General features: G+C 42.6%; 2 protein-coding genes across 3 annotated transcripts; one reads left to right on the forward strand and one right to left on the reverse strand.

Annotated features, from left to right (window-relative positions):
- Positions 1 to 545: 545 nt before the first annotated feature.
- Positions 546 to 16,022, forward strand: LOC308145649 (speckle-type POZ protein). 2 transcript variants are annotated; one of them, XM_080517130.1, is made up of 10 exons: positions 546 to 598; positions 9,325 to 9,568; positions 9,649 to 9,770; positions 10,447 to 10,598; positions 10,696 to 10,823; positions 10,907 to 11,084; positions 11,276 to 11,331; positions 12,623 to 12,745; positions 13,137 to 13,279; positions 14,307 to 14,565. In XM_080517130.1, the coding sequence occupies exons 2-10, from the start codon at positions 9,491 to 9,493 to the stop codon at positions 14,449 to 14,451; spliced, it is 1,125 nt and encodes a 374-aa protein (XP_080373256.1). In that variant the 5' UTR covers positions 546 to 598; positions 9,325 to 9,490; the 3' UTR covers positions 14,452 to 14,565. The 2 variants fall into 2 exon arrangements, with proteins under 2 accessions (XP_080373256.1, XP_080373255.1); XM_080517129.1 differs by lacking the exon at positions 13,137 to 13,279 and having other exon boundaries at positions 14,307 to 16,022.
- A 1,783-nt stretch (positions 16,023 to 17,805) lies between these two features.
- On the reverse strand, positions 17,806 to 19,895 carry LOC308145896 (neurexophilin-1-like; the record flags this gene model as incomplete). Its single annotated transcript, XM_080517487.1, is given in 3 exon segments — positions 17,806 to 18,354; positions 18,356 to 18,541; positions 19,797 to 19,895. Coding segments are annotated over 3 exon segments (834 nt in total).

Consider the following 19,895-nt stretch of genomic DNA (forward strand, 5'->3'; position numbering starts at 1 on the left):
ATTCTTACTGTATTTTTGCTTGAGAGCAACCGATGAAGTGAAACTGTTTTATGGCTTATGCTAAATGTGTTTGTGAGAAGATTCCTGCCAAGTGTCTGCCCCATGTCCACAAGACGGTGTAACATTTTTAAGACCAATTCAGTGGAACCAGACCTGATATAAATGTGGGGCATGAAACAAGAGAAAACGACAGAAAGCTGTGTTCCTTTCCTCCCAATTGAGCTTGTGTAAAATTTATAAAACATGTAAGTACACAAATGTGAGGTCAAAGACAAGGCTTAATCCAGAATTCAGCAATCTCTTGGCACAAGTTATTGGAAAATTGGCACTTAAGGGAAAAAAAGGGTAGTAAAATGAATGATTTCCATACGAGCAATGAATGGTAGCTTCTGTTTTGATCAGAAATGCAACGGGTCTCCGTGCAATATGTGATTTCCTCGTCATCATCGCCTGGTTTAATGTGCAGCGCGGATTGGCTCCCAGCCAGCAGGGGGCGCTGTCTCAATCCGCTCTCACATCCACGTCTGCTCCAGCCAGCTAGCTAACAACAACACAAGACCCCGGGTCACTAAACGCTACGATTTAACCCAACACAAAGGTGAGTTCACCGACGAATATAACACGAAGAGGCGGTTTAATGACCGAAGGCTTCAAGCCACATACTCAAAATGGCCTTGTGGTGTTTTTCGGTGCAGTTTGATCCAAACTTTGCCCGACCTTTTTGTTTGGCTCAGATTACCTGCCTGCTACAGGGTGACGGCTAACTTAGCCTGCTAGCTCTGTTAGCCACCGTGCTATCGTCACTTTCTCTGGATTATCGTCTTGATTGAGGCACATGTCTCCTTATCAGACGCTGTCATCGCTTGGATTAAATTCCACCAACGAGCACAGCTGACTTCCACCCCGCTTGTGTCGGGCAGAGTATCCATTACGAGTGAAATGTCAGTGTTGGAGGTGTGTATTGTTAGCAGGTTTAAGTACCTGCAACTACAACTCATTTAATAAAAAGTTTCACGTCACAACACACCTTAGAATTAACGCTATACCACGTTAATCCCACCGAAACATTCAAATTTTAGCTAAGGGAATCAAAATTCGTGACGAATTGTTGCCCATATGTCAGAAATCTAATCTGCTGTACCATCATTATACTTTTTAAACTGAAAGACAAGAGTTCACGTTCCTTTAAATCTGAGTACAACAGTTTTTCATCCCTTAGTCTCTCTAACCCAGAACATGGTGATCTGAATAGCTGCCAGCTACTGATGCTTGTGTACAAACGGTGTTGAGGACTGCACATACTTTCTAGATATAGCAGCTTGAGTACAGACATGCTCTTTATGTCTGGTTTTATTCAAATAAGGTTAAAAATACCACCACAGTGGTTTTACTGATGTGTATCACAGTTTAGAAAGGAGGAATGATCAATGGTATATTTCTGCGTCTAATACATTTTCTGTATAATCGTATTAATTGTAGTTCTTGGACTAAAGTCTTTGACTTTTGGTGAAGTTTGCAAAAGAGAACAGACAAGTTTCATCAAAACCACTGGAATCAAACTTGGTTATGGTGTTTTTCTTACCTGTATATTTGTTACTGAGCCACTTGGGATGTAAAAACTATGATATGATAGTTTCATGTCACTCCTCCATCAAACATAAAGATAATATAGATGCATTAAATCGTTGTATAGGATTAATTTAGTTTTATTTTTTTATACTGATATTATATTAGCTGTAAAGTTCCAAAATGTTGATGATAATCAATTCTAATTAAAAATATATGTGCCCTTTAGTATAGCTAATCACAAATATGACTTGAAATGATCAAGAAGAAAAAGTTTGATGTTTTTCTCGATCGTATCAATACATTTTCAAGTATTAAAAACCTACTTTTGTCATGTTGAGGGAATAACAATCACTTCTGTCATCCACATGGTTCATGAAATGACCCCTGCTGTCTGAGCACTGATTCACATGTTTAATGTCTCTATGAAAACTGTTTAAGCTGCTTGTTTTGTCTCCGTGTTTATTTGGTACCTCAGTGATTTTTGTGCGCCGGCTTCTGTCTCTTTCTGGCTTCCTTTTGAAAAACAGCTGAATTGCTGTTTCGGTCATTTTTAATCGGTTGTTCCCCTTTTTGAAAAGTCATACATCTCCCAAACAAGCAACTTGAAATGACCTCAAAGTTCAGGTTTCACGTTCAGTTCAGGTTTTGGCTTTCACTACGTCACTCGGCTTTTGATGGAGTTTCGCTTTTTTTGTGGATGACCCAACAGCAAAACACAGATTCTGAGCCGTAAAATATTGATGTGTGGATGTCATGGGCCGTGGAAAATTATTTCCAAGGTCCACAGATGAGTGTTTTATGATTTCACGAGTTGACAACACGCGTTATTTTGTTGTTAAAATGTGCAAAGAATTGCTTATTGTCTTGCCCTTATTTCATAAAATCTCATGAACTGTTTAATTGGATATTAAGCATAATTCAGAAATGATGGGAAGGCTTCCAAGTGGCAGAGACAGAGCTTAACGCTATGCTGAAGAAGCATCATCGGCATCGTTTACATGTGACCTGTGTTTACATACAGTTCTAAAAACACTGCCAGTATATCCCTATACTTTGATTGACGCCATTGTTGTATTTTACTTGTTTGAAAAGCTCCACTTCTCTATTGTTCCAAACAAACGACCAAGTGAAGGAACAGGAAGTCTTTCATGGAATTCGTCATAGTGGTGGTGGGTTATTTTTTTTTCAGGGATTCCAATAGGAGAGCATGGCTTTATGCTTCTCGTTACACTGCCATCTACAGGTTTGGAGTGTTCATAGCAGCTCTTAACAAGGTTTTTAATGCAGCTCTGTGTAAATGAAGATTTTTTTTGAAAATGATTTTGTGTGAAGTAGATTTTTGAAAACATAGAGGGGGGGGGGGGGTCAGGTTTTGTAAATCCCCAGCTGTGTGCAAACGTGGTCTCAGATACAACCCTACATTAATACACAATGTCTCTTAAATGCCACAATACCGCCTTATTGAAGCTTTCGATATCGAACTACTGTGTGTGTTTTTATTTGATCCTGGAGAAGCACTTGACCTTGGAGGTCAACAGCGACAGTGTAACTGTTGGTACTCGAAGGTGATTGGAGACATTAGGTATGCATTGAGGTCCCTCCTCCCTTTAACCTCGCCCGTCTGCTGAAGTGAGCAGGGTTTTAGTTGGGAAGTGCCGACAGCAGGTGAAGCCACGGCGGCTAATGCTTTTTTTGCCATGTCAAATCCCCCCTCACTGTAATTGTGGGTCTGCACAAAGTCGGGGATGAGAGCGAGGCAAGCCGATCGCCGCAGCAAAATCAATAGTTCATAGCTCTCAGAGATTGAGTTTTTAGGAAAGGAGGAGCACCATGACCAAGGGCAGAATATGAAATCACTCCCACTGAGGCCCTGCAATCGATCCCCGGTCCCTGTACCAATTATAGTTTTAAGGTTTGTCTGTGGCTCACTGCAGTCCTCAAAGACCAAAGCTTTGGAAACAGACATTGTGTTCACTGACACTTCGACAAGGCTTGCAATTTTTTCTTTTTTTTTTTCTTTTCATTCCCCCCTTGGAAATTGCCATCTGAAATGCCTCCATACCTCCAGTCTTTAATTTAGAGCAGGGATTGATTTCTTTCTTTTCTTGGTCGGGGGAGGGAAATGTCAGGGGGAACAAAGCATTATGATCAAAACTGCCACCATACATTTCTATCATATGTCTTCAAGACATACGGTACATACATACGCATTTTGTGGTGAATTTCACTGACGCATTTCACTTTCACATGGAAACTCTTCTCTTCCTCTTCTGTTCCTCTGTCTCTTCTGCTTCCTGTTTGAGACATTGATGACCCGTTATGTCTGACGGGTTACTTCAATAGCAGCTTCACAGGATTTTAGAATGATTTGCATGTGGTTTGTCACCGGTACTGGCCTATTGTGGTCATAATTATGTCATTGGATTTTGATTATGGAAAGGAAATCAATTACAATCACCCAACATTGTAATGAGTGAAAGCGTAATAATAGTTTCCCCTTTCCTCCAACCATCCTGAAATGGTTGTGGTGAAATATCCCTGCTGAGCTGCTTTCACCTGAGTTAATTACAAACAATTCATTTACTATACGTTAGTTATAAGCTTATAGATATTCAGGTGTAAGTTCAGCTTTTAACAGCAAACATTTATCACTTTGTCTTTGACCTCTTTTGCTTGTGCTGCATAAAAATACAAAAAAATTTACTATTTTCCTATTCCTATTTACTATTACCTCTGTGAGGAATCAAAGATTTTACGTTTTGTTCTTTTTGCGGATGATACAAATTTTTTTGTATCAGGGAAGAACTTAAGAACATTAATGAAAACTATTGAACAAGAAATGGTTCAACTTCAGAAATGGTTTAATAAAAACAAATTGTCCTTAAACTTAAGCAAAACTAAATTTATGTTGTTCACAAATCAACAATGCCCTGAAAGTGTTACTTTGACTTTAAATGGAATAAGTATTGAGAGAGTGTCAGAATTTAGGTTTTTAGGAGTCCTCATTGATGATAAATTTAAGTGGAAGTCACACATAGCTTACGTAAGAAATAAAATTTGTAAAAACATTGCAGTTTTGAGTAAAGTAAAGTTTATGTTGAATTATAAGGCAATGAGAATCCTATATTGCTCCTTTATTTTGCCATACTTAATGTATGGTTTGGAGGTATGGGGAAATTGTTATGTTACAAATTTAATGCCCTTATTTATTTTACAAAAAAGGGCTATAAGAATAATTAATGGAGTTGCTCCAAGGGAACATACTACAGAACTGTTTCTGAGGTCAGGACTACTCAAATTGAAGGACTTGGTTTCTTTACAAACTTTATTAGTTGTTCACAAGGCAAAACACTGCCTGTTACCGCATGGACTGCAAGCGCTTTTTACAGTAAACAGTGAGACAAGCAGAAGAAATAATGACTTTAAACAACCTTTCGCAGGAAAAACCCTTAAACAAATGTGTGTTTCAGTATCTGGTGTGATACAGTGGAACTCTCTAGAAAATGATCTAAAATGTTGTTCAAATATTCTTCAATTTAAATATAAGGCTAAACAGAGGACACTTAACTTGTACAGAGACGAATGTGAAAAACGTTAAAATTTACAACAATAATGATGATGATGACGGTGGTGAATGTATGTATATGTGTGTATATGTGTATGTGTATGTATGTGTATATGTAATTGTTGTTTTTTTGTTGTTGCTGTTTTTTACATCGGTTAGGCCATCTAGTTTGTACGTTTTTCTTCAAGAATGGGGTTGGAGTTTATAAGATTTTTTTCTTCATCCAACTCCTGTTCTTCTTTTCATGGAATGTATTGTTTGTTTGTTTTTTGTTGGATTGTTGCTTTATTTTAGGTTGCATTACCTTGAAAAAAGAATAAATAAAATGAAATGAAATTTTGACGGTGTAGCTTGTTACCAGCTGAGTCCGTTTTATTTCTTTTTTTATTAATTTTAATTTATATTGTGACGTCCCACAACATAATCTCAAGTCCTTCATGCCGTCTTAAACGCCACTCCTATTTATCTGATTAGGTAGTGTCAGTTTTATGTACCAGCCACACTGGGGCCATGTTGATATCGTTTATCCAGAGACACTGTAATCCCGCCTGAGAACATAAGCACATCTCTCCACCGACCGATTTTAAAGGTGTTCTTCAACTAAAGGAATGTGATAAGCCTGAGTAAGACATGCTCAGTTAAATTCTGAGCTTCTTCTTTGTTTATACTGGTGGACAAATTAGTCTTCAGTAAATTCATTAGTTGTGTGCACAAAAAACCCACTGTAAACAAGTAAATCTCAGCCGTTTCTTTACTTTACAGAAGAAGAAGCAGCAGCTGCTGTGTGTGTTTACAGTTCAGTGAAACAGATCCACTTCTTCTAAACAAGGAAGTCGGTTTGTTTTATACTCAGCCATGATCTGGCTTCTTACCGAGTGTGACAATAAAGCTGAACTTGTCTCTTCCCCTCATCTCGTCATCGAATTCATTGCACTGGAAGTGGTTGCTTCTTGTGCCACTGTGCTTGATGAGCATTTATAAAACAGTCATGACCTATTTAGTTAACAAGCATTTATCACAATCAATACGAGATGCTTTGTTTCCTGGTCCTTTAATGCAAAAAAAAAAAAAAAATCCTGTTTTTCTTGAGAAACCTTCTGGAAAATCAGTAATCGGTCCGAAAGAATAATTGCAAATTTGAAAAGAAAAACTTCCCCTCTACCAATAAAATGTACAAATATCCAGAGATAACTGAATGGTAAAAGGTTTATTGTTGAAACAGTCCAGACAGAATCACAGATGGAATTGTCTGAATCATCTAAAAATGTGAGGACGACCATTAATCTGTTTTGAACCTTTCACGGGCCGTCCTTAATCTTCGTCTGACGGCTTTACGAAGACGGACCAGAAGGAGATGAAACGTTGGTTCTAAAGTTTCGCTGCGCCGTGCATCTGCAGCTCAGTCAACTGTCCACAAATCCGTATTTGATTTCTCTCGCCTGGCTCTGTTTGATTTGCTTTTGTCTCCATCTAACCTCCTTTGGTGGCAATTTATCTCGGTGAACGGTTCCACACGCGGCGCTCCATCTTTCACTCACCACCTGTTTTTCCATTTGGTTTCTCTATCGCTTTACTTTTCATTTTCTTTCCCCCTACCTTCATGCTTTATCTCCTTCGCTCTCCATCCACCCAGCTGGCCTTGTGTTAATAATAGAAAAAAAAGTTTTTTGTTTTTTTTTAGGTTTTTGCAGTGATCTGATTTTTATTTTAAGACAAAATTACAACAGGATGAATTATTTGTTCATTTATTGGTTCAGGTGTTTGGGACTATGTTTTTTCAAAAGGTGTCTCAAGGGTGTCAACCAAATATTCTTATTTATTTACTTAGATTCTGGACTGTAAGCTTCGGTAAACATGAAGTACTGGAGCTCAAATTAGTGCTTCAGCTTCCTGGGCGAAAATCTCCCCACTGACACAGATCTACATAACACCTAAACCCAATCCAGGATCTGGGCAGATTACAGTGAATGAAACGTGGGGACACACTGTCTCCATTCACATGTTGATGCTTTTACACACACACACACACACACACACACACACAGCATCACATAGAGAAGTGGCCTCATGGTGTGATGTCAGAGTCAGTAATAGTTTTACCTGTTAATGTGGTTGATAAGACATTCAACACTTTTTGTAATTGGAAAGTCAAAGAGGTTTTTAGACTCTTCACACTTCTTTAATTGATAAAACCTTGAGGCAGCGTCGCCGTCAGAGGAACCGCCGGGAGCAGAGAGCTCAGCATCCAGCTGTCACTACGACTTACCTTGAGTTTGGGCCCAAATTGAATTCATGGATGAAGACATAAAGATATTAAAGGCTCTGTGTGAAAGATGGGTCGAGGCTGATTGTGAATCCGAGGACTGATGAAACAGAAAATTGGTAGTGAATAGCACGGAGAATTGGCCAGAGAGTGACTGCGAGCTGGAAGAGGAACGGACTTGTCTTATATCGGACTGATGGGCTGAATAATGATGCGCCATGCAGTCATCGGCCGAGCCAGAAGCCGGAGAGAGATAATGATCCTGGCATTGTATCAAGAATGTGATTGTGGCGAGTGCTTGGTGTGCTTATTCTCTAAGAAACCAATATGAATATTGTCCAGTAAATGACCTCAGTGCTGTGAAATCTTCACAGTTTATACTGTAATACCAGCTCTGTAAACCCCTCCTCTCTGTCGGGATGAATGGAGCATTTGTCGAGTACTATTTTTAAGTGGCAGATTAATTCATTGTTGTCCTGGCAAATATTTATGGCAGCAGGGCGGCTTATGTTTGAATGATTCACCCATAACACCTGTTGCAACAAGTGTGTCTCACTGATGTGTTTGAATAATTCTTGGATAACAGTGGAGACGTGGAGGAGTGAGCTATATCAGTCTTTTCAATAACAAGTGTGTTTATTCAGGTCTTTTCATGGGATTTGGTGACAATGACAACAAATGTGGTTTATATAGATCAGCAGGGAATATGAACTACACACCACAATTAAGAATATATGGGTTTGGTAAATAATTTCTTGACTGTAACCATGCTTCTTGGCAATATATTGGAAAGTCTGTTTACTCCATTTTGAATGTTCGTAATATTTATGTTATTAAACACCATTATTTCTTGCACATTAATGTGTGAGTTGATTACTTGTGAGGCAGCTTTTGATTTTGATTTTAGAGAATGTTTGATTGTGAGGACTTGCTTAATTGTTTATGAAAAGCTCTTTTATTTAAGGGGCCACATAACAACTCAACTGAACCTTGAGAGCTCCAGTGCTATAATAACCCTCAAATTTAAACTTTAAAGGGTTTTGCTGTTGTTGTTGCGCAGAGTGCACTTGATGGAAATGTCTGTATTTTTGCAAAAAGACAGGTTTGACGCCTCTAGTCTTGTCAGGAAATAGTAAATACTAATGCTAAAACGTCCGTACATTTATCTTATATATGGTCTTTGTTCAAGTTGTTAATGGATTCTAGAACCTATAACGACTGACATTGCGTCAAACATTGAGTCCATCTCGGAGATATATACACTCAAATGTATTTGTTGTTTGAACGTAACAATGCTAACGACTGAAGTGTCTATAAGCATCATTTTATTTGACTTATTTAGTTCCAACAGATGATGCAGCGTTTTCGACGCTCTATGCAGTTGCAATAGCAAAAAAAATGCATGTAAATTTAGTGTTCGTCATAATCTTATCCATACGCAACGCTTGTGGAAAATGATATTATAGAATACATTTGGTAACAATAATTGCGATCGCAGGTCAATGACGTCTCCGCAGGAAGGCCACAGACATAACTTCAGCTTGTTTGTACTTGAGAGTGCTTCACTCATCAGCGTGGTCTTCCTGTGTGACTTGAAGTTAATTGGGAACGCTGGATTTGGCCGGTGGCTCCAAACCCCCATCACAGCCCGGGGAGGCAGCTTGTTTATTCACACTTCATTTCTGAGACTTAATTGCAATCGCAGCAGCTATCGATTTCAGAACGGGCACGGGCCATCGATCTCCCGCTGTCTCCCGGCGGGTCGGGGACGATTCATCCAACACGAAGTTGCGGAGGCCGGCCCGTGTGGCGGCGTTGAATGAAGGGACCTTATCTGTGTCGGCGAACGACGCACACCGAACACAAAACTTTCACGGTTTTAATTCCGGTCAGGTTAATTTCTCACAGTCACGTCGCCTGTTTTCAGGGGGCAAGCGACTTCCATCTGGGGGACACGGATGCAGATGGACGCCGGGACTGAAGAGTGACGAGTGGAAGAGACAGATTCCTCCTCCTCTTCCTCCTCCCCCTCTTCCTCCTCCTCCTCCTCCTCCTCACCCTATTGCCCCCCAACACCTTCTGTCACGCTGGCAATGTCAAGAGTCCCGAGTCCCCCTCCCCCTGCGGAAATGTCCAGCGGGCCTGTGGCTGAGAGCTGGTGCTACACACAGGTAAAAGGCCTCCCCGTTGTTTCCGCCGGCGTCGCGTTCTCCAAGACGAGCGTCTCAGGTCTCTGTTTGTCCGTCGCCAGATCAAAGTGGTGAAGTTCTCGTACATGTGGACCATCAACAACTTCAGCTTCTGTCGTGAGGAGATGGGGGAGGTCATCAAAAGTTCCACCTTCTCTTCGGGGGCCAATGACAAACTGAAATGGTGGGTTTTCAGCAGCGCTCGTGTGCTGGATGACATAATAGTTCTTGTTTATTTAGGAAAATCTCTTTGAATTAACTACACACTTGGCTTTGTGTGTGTGTGTGTGTGTGTTTACATGGAAGTATTATAAGTTGTCTCAAGACAAGCAAGCAAACAACGCGGCTCTGTTATTTGTTGTGGGTTCTCAAAGTGTGTGCAGAAAATAAAATGTGGTGCTTTGCTGAAAAACTGTCTTTTCAAAATGTACATCTTCAGCATGAAAACCCTGTTGATCCTTCACACACACAACTGAAAAGAATATTGCAGGACGTCGGCACCAAAAAACCCCGAAAAAGTCTCATGATAAATGACAAAATGAGCAGCCTTTTTTAAAAAACCCATTCAACTCTGTCCATATAGGGAGTAAAAACAGACTTCTGTGCACTTTCTAAATGTGGTTCCTCGTACCACTTGAGTTTTGAAGGCTTCATCCTGTCAGAGGCCGACGCCTCGCCGCTCAAAACACACGTTTTTTTTATTCTTTTGTCCTCAATGTAACATCCGTGCATCATGTTCTGCATTGTATCTGTGTGGTCATGCTCAGTTAATCTACATAAACTAATACCAGTCATGTGACCTGCGTGTGCAGTAGAGGTCTTTCCATACCACCAATGCTGTACTGTGGAACCTCCACCAGGTGTTTGCGAGTTAACCCGAAAGGCCTCGACGAGGAGAGCAAAGACTATCTGTCCCTTTACCTGCTGCTGGTCAGCTGTCCGAAGGCCGAAGTACGTGCCAAGTTCAAGTTCTCCATCCTCAATGCCAAGGGAGAGGAGACCAAAGCCATGGGTGAGCCGTTGCTGCTTCGCCACATCAGTGAATGTTTACGTCTTTGCCGCTTTACCTCTTGACTTTTTTTTCCTTTCCTTGCGACTCCTGCCTGCAGAAAGCCAGAGGGCGTATCGCTTCGTCCAGGGGAAAGACTGGGGCTTCAAGAAGTTCATCCGAAGAGACTTCCTCCTCGACGAGGCCAACGGCCTCCTCCCCGATGACAAGCTCACGCTCTTCTGCGAGGTACACCGCGTTCCGCTCCGGGCGGGACACGCTCCCTCCCCGTGGCGATGAGGCCCGGCTCACCGAGCTCCCCTCTGTCCCAGGTGAGCGTGGTGCAGGACTCCGTTAACATCTCGGGCCAGAACACCATGAACATGGTGAAGGTGCCCGACTGCCGGCTCGCGGACGAGCTGGGCGGCCTGTGGGAGAACTCGCGCTTCACAGACTGTTCCCTGTGTGTCGCCGGCCAGGAGTTCCAAGCTCACAAAGCCATCCTGGCAGGTACAGACACGACTCAGACAAAACCCGTTTGTGCTCTCCGAATTCATTCCTGCAGCTCGACGTGTGTCCGTTTGTCTCTGTGTGTGTGGAGGATTTAGAAGGGATCCTGTTCTTTAGATCGGCTTCTGACTCTCGCCTTGTGTTGCCATAAGTCTCGGCACGTTAAAACATCTGCTGTTCCTGCTCCGCAGCACGTTCCCCTGTATTCAGCGCCATGTTTGAGCACGAGATGGAAGAGAGCAAAAAGGTGAGTCCAAGGTCTCATAGGGTTTTTTTTTTTTTTTTTTTTTTCAATATGTGTAAGAAATAAATAAATTGTGTTCCTCAGAGGCTCAGCTGTTGAGATTTCCCCGGCTGTGTTGAGGGGTTAAAGTGAGTGAAGGATTGTCTGCTGTCGTGTGGCTGCAGCACGGAGCCGTTTGGTGAAACTGAATGATCGTGCACCTGAAATGCAATTGTCCTGCCGTACTTGGGGGTCGGGATTCATCCTTCACTGACAAAGCTGCCGCAGCAGAGAATTGCTTCTTTTTTCATTTTTTGCACATGTGACCGTGAGAAATGAAATTGCCTGAGTGTTTGCTCAGATTTAGAATAAAAAAAAATCAACAAACCAGCCCACTTTAGATTGAATCACGCAGACCTTGAAAATACTTATAATTAATTAATCACTTTTAAATTACAGTTTGTGATGATCCTATTTAAAATGTCCGGCTGTGTCATACAACTATAAAATTATTCTAAAGCACAGTAAGGCAGATATCGGAGGTTTTGGAGTAGAATTTTCCGTTTCCCCATGTTTCCGGATGGGAGGAGGGGGAGAGCCGATTTCGGCGTTGGGAGCTTTGACGGCTAATAAAAACGAAACCGGATTAGGTAAGAAAAATCCCCTCTAAATTTTTGTAGTAAACAATCTCCTCTATTTTTGTATATGTGAATTGAACCGATACGACCTTCGCCCTATTTCAAGTTAAATTTGCCGTTTGGGCTTTTTTTGGCGAAAATCTTACTTTGAAAGGCAAATAGCGGACTTCCTGTTGGAGTTAGGTCAAAAGCTAGAGCGCGTGAGTTGTAGGTCTCAAGGAGACAAACAAATTTCGTATTCGCTGCATTCCTCTACGACATTCCTACGGACCGTGGTGGGCGATTTAGTGTGTCTAGGTGGCGCTAGAGAGAGCCATTTTTGGACTTTCTGGGATTTTTTTTTTTTTTTTTTTATCGCTGTGCTATAATAATCTACTTGGTGCAATCATATTCAACTATCAACAATCCAGAGAAACTGACAGATTAAAGGACTCGTGCCTGATCAGCCACATTGATTCAACCATTTGACTTTGGTCTCCATCACATCTGTACATAAAGAATAAATTATGTTGACTCACAGTCCTTGTTCATAATTTCATTTTTCTAAGTTCTCTATTGCAGCTATGGCAGCAATAACACACACTTTGAAGAGTTTATTCATCCATCCATCCATCCATCCATCCATCCATCCATCCATGGTCCAGTTTCTAACCGGAGTTTTGTATTTCCCGTGTCAGAACCGTGTGGAGATCAACGACGTGGAGCCGGAGGTTTTCAAAGAGATGATGTGCTTCATTTACACAGACAAAGCTCCCAACCTGGACAAGATGGCCGACGACCTGCTGGCAGCAGCTGACAAGGTGAAATGAAGTGTACGACACTCGTCGTAAGGAGAACTGGAAGCTCATCGGGTTTGAGGGAGAGGCGCTCCTTGGCGTGTCTCTCACCAAATTTGGACTCGTGCATATTTGCATCTGTGTCAAGTCGTCGCCACTAAACCTCGTCCCAGTAAGCCGTCAGGATTTCTAGAAACAGTTGGAGGATTTCACACTGATCTCACTCCTCCGTGACACCAAATGGGAGACTAACTTTGAGACACTCGTTCTCTGAGTTTGAGCTTTGAAATCTGAATGTTTCAGTTTAAAAAAAAAAAGAACTCAAGCGTTCGCAGCGATCAGCTGTGAATCAGACTTTTCGTTTCGAGCAGTGATATTGTGTTCACCGTCACATGAAAGTGCTGGTTTCTTGCAGTACGCTCTGGAGAGACTGAAGGTCATGTGCGAGGATGCGTTGTGCACGAGTCTGTCTGTGGAAAACGCGGCGGAGATCCTCATCCTCGCCGACCTGCACAGTGCCGACCAGCTCAAAACGCAGGCTGTCGACTTCATCAACTAGTGAGTTCACACTCGGGGTGGGGAAAAAAAAAAACCTCACCCTCACATAGAATTGGGTGTACGGCACCTTTTTTTTTGTTTACAGATTTGAACATCCTCCTCATCCGCTGAACATTTCGTCTCTTTGGTGTCACTTTGCTTCATTTTCTTTTCCACCCTGGCGTCATTGTGACTGTAGCAGGTCTCTCATCTCCTGGTGTGTCTGTCCCAGTAATTCAATTCCACATGTGGCCCGATGAAGTGGTCTGTCTCGCATGATTAAAACCCGTCGAGGCTGTTCGGAGGGATCGGGGCAACCTGACTCCTCGCCTAGTCTGTTGTCACCTCCTCTGTTGACTCGCATGGATGTGTGACATTAACTCTGAAAACGTGACTGTGCCGATGTTCGGCTCACATCTTTTTACTCAGTCATGCCAGAATATTATTGGTTTTTTTTTGTCTTATTGCCAAGTAAATACAAAACAGGGGCTTTGTGTTTTAAGCGTGGTATGCGTCTACCAAATTTATAGGGCTTCATTTACATTTTTACCATAAATAATATGTAACTAACAAGTGAGTTGAACTTAATAAGGTTTGAATTGATGATGATCAAAGATGGTTTGTGCCGATGAGACGTGGTGGAACATAATGAACACGGGACTTCGCAGACAATTCATGGACGTAGTAAAAGAGAACTAGGAGGTAGTTGGTTTAACATTAGTGGAGGAGATGAAGTGAGATGGAGGCAGCTGGTCTCTGTATCGATCCCAGAGCAGCTAAAAGACAAGAGATTTGCGACCAATTACTTTGTTACCCAGTCCAATTTGTCTTTTTCTGAGTCATCCATTCAGCTTAAATCACTTTTGTTCACTGCTCTCTCACCTTCTCAACAACTACTATTATACTAGGATTTACTCAATAGTCTGAATTGAGAAACACTTCGTCAGTTTCTGTTCAAGCTCTTGTATTCTAACACATAAGCATGGTTTTGTTTTTGTTTTGTTTTTTCTTTCCCCTGATTTGTGTGTGTGTCTCTCTCCCCCTTCAGCCACGCCGCCGAGGTGATGGAGACGGCGGGTTGGAAGTCCATGGTCGCGTCTCACCCGCACTTGGTGGCCGAGGCGTACCGTTCCTTGGCGTCAGCCCAGTGCCCTTTCCTGGGACCCCCCCGCAAGCGCCTCAAACAATCCTAACAGCCTGGCAGCAAGGCCGGCACACAGCCTCAGACACACACACACACACACACACACACACACACACACACACACACACACACACACACACACACACACACACACACACACACACACACAGGGACGAACCTTCCCCCTTGCTGTTACCTGCGACACTACCTACCCCCCCCCCCCCCCCCCCCCCTTTCTGCCCCATCCAGAACCTGCTGTATTTAGAGTCTCTTCAAAAGATGGAGGGAACGAGGAGGAAGAGAGGAACAGGCGGGCTTGTAAAGTGGCTGTTTGTTGTTTACAAAAAAAAAAAACCCAAAACAAAAAAAAAAAAAAGAAACACACCCTCTCCTTTCTCCTCGCCTCCGGCTCAGTGAGGTTGGACTTTGTGCTCTTTCCCTCGCGTGGAAACCGAACTCCTGCGACGTCCTCCCGAGTTCCTGCTCCGGAGGGACGAACTGGACACGTTCACCCACGAAGGCTTGAGGGACGGCTGCAGACCCAAGTCTTTAACAAGTGTCCCATTTTATCATCAGGCTTCTTTTTTGCTCTGTTGGCAGTGTTTGGAGGAGAGCGGTGAGAGAAGCCCCCACGCTAAAGGACACCAGAAGACCACGAGTCGGGCCTGTAGTTAAACTAGAAGCCCCCCCCCCCCAAGAAAGACAACCAAGGGCTAGTCAGGAAAAAAAAAAAAAAAAAGCAGATATGGGACAGAAATATTGCACTAAAGTCACAGGTCACCCATTATCAACCCTTACCAGCAGTAAAGTAGAAATACTGTCGGCAAGCACACGTTGAAGGACTGAAGACCCGGCTGGACCACTCAGAACAAGAACCCTTTAAGAAAACAAAGCAGATTCATCAACCGGCGACAAGCAGCAGCACCTGGACTCCCACATCGGACTCCTCAAGCTTTATCTGCATCCGTTCTCATTTCCTCAAAAGCCGGATCAAGCAGTCTAAAGAGGATACAGAAGATAGCAGCACACAACTGGATGTCGTTCTTGGGGAAAGTGTGTTTCGTTGTGTCGGTCCGCCTCCGGAGCCCTTGAGAGAAAATAAAGTCCAAGGTTTCACCACATGAATCCTCACGGGAGGAAACAAAAAGGCCTGGGTTGGTTACAGAAAAAGAAATTAAATTAAATTGGGCATGTTGATGTTCTTTAATACGGATTTCGTATTAGTTTTTTTTTGTTTTTCCTCAGAACTGTCATTTCTATTTTTTTCATAGGAATTTGTACAGACACTCGTGTTTTTTGAAACTGCGTCCAACAAAAGCATTTTTAAGGGTGAAAGCGGGCCGGATTACTTTTTATTTTTTTTTATTTTTTAAATTTTTTTTGGTGGGGTGGGGCAGGCATGACGACTGAAGGGAAACAGAAATGAAATGAACACGTTTTAATGTTCAGAATAGACATAATGTGAAAAAGTGCACACCCATGTAATAAATTTCAAATTATCATTTTAACCTGGTTGGAAATGGTAATTGATAGAAGGAACCGTTGTCGTTTCTTTCCTGTAGATATTGCTGATTATGAGAAGTGACACTTAGTTGTTGCCATTTTTTTGTTCCCAACAGAATAAACCACAACTATTTTGTATTGAATGCAAAGAGCCAATGTTGTCTGGTGTGTTTGTCTGTGCAACGTGTGAGTCCACAAAATCCAAAATGTATGTATTCGTTTGTTTATTTATTTTTCTTAAGAATATCAAACTCTTAAATATTTGCACTATGTGTTCCCGTGTATATTGTTGTAATTATACGATTCCTTGCAGGTCCTGGCTGCTCGCAGACATTTACGAGTTCACACCTTCTGTGTGTCACCGCTTGTGTTTTTAACACCGCGCAGAACATGAACTTCTTCACAAAGGCGAAGTGGAGTCTGTTCGTCCTGATGGCCTTCTCCTGCACGAGGTCGGCATTAACTCTCGACAATACGCCAAATTCTACTTTGAATAGCTTTATTTATACTCCCCAGCATTGGTCCTCTGGATCTGAAAAGTACACATTTTCTTTGTTTTGCCTAAAATGACCAGTGTGTCATCGTCTATTTGGGCGCCGCCTTTCTCAGGGGGTCACCACGGGCTTCTCTAGGCGGAGGGCCGGCCGCCACGTCTCGTCTCCCACTCCACAGGTAAAAGTCTCAACACGTTAAAAAAAAAAAAAAGCTACTTTGACGGCGACGGCCTCTGAACTTGGTCTCGCTTTATAACTCAGTTGCTGGATTTCGAACCGCCTTTCCGTCACTCGGGGTTTTGGCTGCGGCTGTTAGGTGTACGAGCGCCTCAGCGGTGGTCACTGGTGTCGCCGTCGCCGCGGTGACCAAGTCAGCCGTGTGCGTCCGGGTCACCTCAACAGCCGCTCAAGCGGCGGGAAAGGCGAAGTCGCCGGGGTGAGTGATGGCGCAGCTGGGAACGGCTCATACGTGTCCAATCCCAACACTTTGGACGAGTCCTGTCATCTCATGACCCTCGCCTGAATTTTCTATTTATGTTACTTATAAGCTAAAATATTTAAGAATAAGCCAAAAAAAAAGCAGCCCTGTAATATTATTACCGGTACACAGAATGCAGTCAATCTAATGTATAAATGTTTCAGTTTAAGATTATTTGAGATGTGCCAGTCAATATGTTAAAATTCCCAATTTGCTCACGAGGTGTGACTGAAGGTAGAGCTGGACCAGCTCTTTGCAGAAATCGGATCATTTTTTTTGGATTTTTTATTTTTTTTTGCTTGCTTGTGAAGTAGTTTTATTGATTGTTCAGTGCACTCGGGTGGTTTGAAGGGCTCAGGCGGTCACTCTCCGCGGAGACTCCACAAATGATCACTCCTTCACAGAATGGGTTTATTTTATTAAAACGTGGCGCCGGGTTGTCAAGATGTCGCTGCAACGGGGCCTCATGTTCACATGGTAAATACAAAGACGTGTTACAAATGGATGTGATCTTCACGCCCGTAACTAAATCATATTATAACATTTAAAACATTACATGGGAATGGAAGAAAAGACAAGATACTAAAATTAAAAAAAAGAAAAAGGTGATTAGAGGATGATGACAGTAAAATCCACAAATTGACTTTAGAATTTATGTGAATATGTCAACAAAATGCCAAAAGTATGACTACTTGGCTTCTCTAATATAAAAAAAATAATCGATGTTCATAATATGATAATAAGCAATCTGATCTTGCTTTTTAAAAATACACTTGATGATTTTTCTGCTTTCGTCTTTAAGTTACTAAGATCCTTCATTTCCTGCTTACAATATAAGTGAGATGTTTAACATTCAATCAAGCGATGGATTTAAAAAAAACAACAAAACAAAACAAACATTTGTAGTGTCCTTTCAGTGGCCACAGTCTTAACCTGTGGGCAGGTGAGGTGCACTCTGGGAGCTGTAGTCCGGACAGACTTTCTGGACCAGCCTGTAGTCGGTGCTGTAGAAGGACACGTAGACGCAGATGACCTGGACGGGCTGGGAGCAGGTCCAGCTCACCTGGCTCTGGGTCTGCTCGCCGGCGCACGTCTTGGACGGGTCGTAGTTGCACAGCATCACCTTCTTGTTGCGCTCGGTCCGCTCGTGCTCCACCCGGCAGTTGAAGGTCTTGGAGTCCTTGGGGTTGACCACGCTCTGGCGCTCCAGGTCGAACTCCACCCCCTTGGCCGGCGGGACCAGGCTCACCGACACGTTGCCCACGCCGGTGGAGTTGTGGCGGAAGTAGACGCCCAGGGAGCCGTTGCCGTGGTCCACGACCTTTCCCATGATCAGCAAGTTCAGTTTGACCGTCTTGATGTTTGAGTAGAACTCCCCCCAGGAGAACACCCGGGAGACTCTCGGCACTCCGGGATGAAGCTTCTTTGTCTTGAAGGGCGGGTTGGAGTGTGGCTGTGAGTTTCTCCCCGTCCCCCCCCCACTGGCCCTGCTTTGATAGGGGCACCACCGGATTGGACGCTGCTTTGTTGTACTGTGCCAGACTCTCGGGCGGAAGCGCCCACAGTTCTTGCGACGACCCGGGCTCTCGCGCCCCGCCGAGCGCAGGGGAGGATTTCTCGCCGAGGGTGAAGTCACTTTTCGCCTGGTTGTGCTTGACGATGAGCTAAAACACAAAACCATGAGAGAAAATAAACTTTCAACAAGCGGACCGGCAAAATTCCATTCAATTCAACTTATATAGCACCAAATACAACACAGTCAACTGATCCACTGAGCTTTTTAAGCAACAAAGACAGAAACCAATTGCTGTAAAACTACAAATGCAGCATGTTTTATTTTAACTTAGTTCTTGAGAAACCTGCAAATTCAGTGAAACTTTAACTCACCAGACAGAAGGAGCCTTTCAGAAGCGTCCACACAAAGCAATGCCTGACTGATTCCATGCTGAGTGAATTCCTGCAGCCATTCACGTCCGTTCAAATCTCGTCCGGCTCAAGTTAACTTGTGTAAATCCATCTTTAAAGAGACTGAACCTCATTGGGCTGTGAGAGGAAAAAAAGCAGCAGGAGAGCCTCAGTGTGCTGCTGCTTCCTGCTGACAGGGAGGCTTCCTCAGGTCTGGATCTCTAACACCCACTTTTACTGCATCTCTCTCTCTCTCTCTCTCTCTCTCTCTCTCTCTCTCTCCTCTCTCTCTCTCTCTCTCTCTCTCTCTCTCTTCTCTCTCTCTCTCTCTCTCTCTCTCTCTCTCTCTCTCTCTCTCTCTCTCTCTCTCTCTCTCTCTCTCTCTCTCTCTCTCTCTCTCTCTCTCTCATCCCCCTACACATCATGAAGGTTAACAACACTACATCATCCTTGCTACATTCTTCAGTCTTCTTTTTCTCCTTTTTGTTTTAATAAATTCCACTTTGTTGAACCAGGTTAATTAACTATTGAGATTAAACGTCGCTATACAATTTGAAGATAATATGACACTGCCCTCTTGTGGTGATAAAGAAAACTACGAGGTCTTTCAATTGGACACGATACAAAGAAAACGGTTTTTGTCTTTAGTACCTGACATGAATATTATATAAACATTATTATATATATATATATATATATATATATATATAATATATATATTATATATATATATATATTATATATATATTATATATATATATATATATTTTAAAAAATCCAGTCATTGTCATAAAATTGTACATTCCTACTGGTTCCCGTCACTCATATTAAGGAAACAGATTTTTTAAGTTTTCTGGAACGTCAGTAAATGACATTCAATTAAACTGATGGACCTTAAATGAAGTTTCACTCAGTGGGACGTTATCAGCCAGCATCAGTGATGTGAATCGCTGCTATTAAACAACTTGGAACAGCAAATGTTAACAAGTAAATTATAATTTTTTGGAGTTGTACTGCATAAAAAGATGAAGTTGCACTCAGAAGTTCCGCCGCCTCCGGCCTCAGGTCATGTTGAACGCTGTCGGATTCGGTTTCTTGGACCTCGGGTTCCAT

This window comes from Blennius ocellaris, assembly GCF_963422515.1.
Source record: "Blennius ocellaris genome assembly, chromosome: 21".
Classification (NCBI taxonomy): domain Eukaryota; kingdom Metazoa; phylum Chordata; class Actinopteri; order Blenniiformes; family Blenniidae; genus Blennius; species Blennius ocellaris.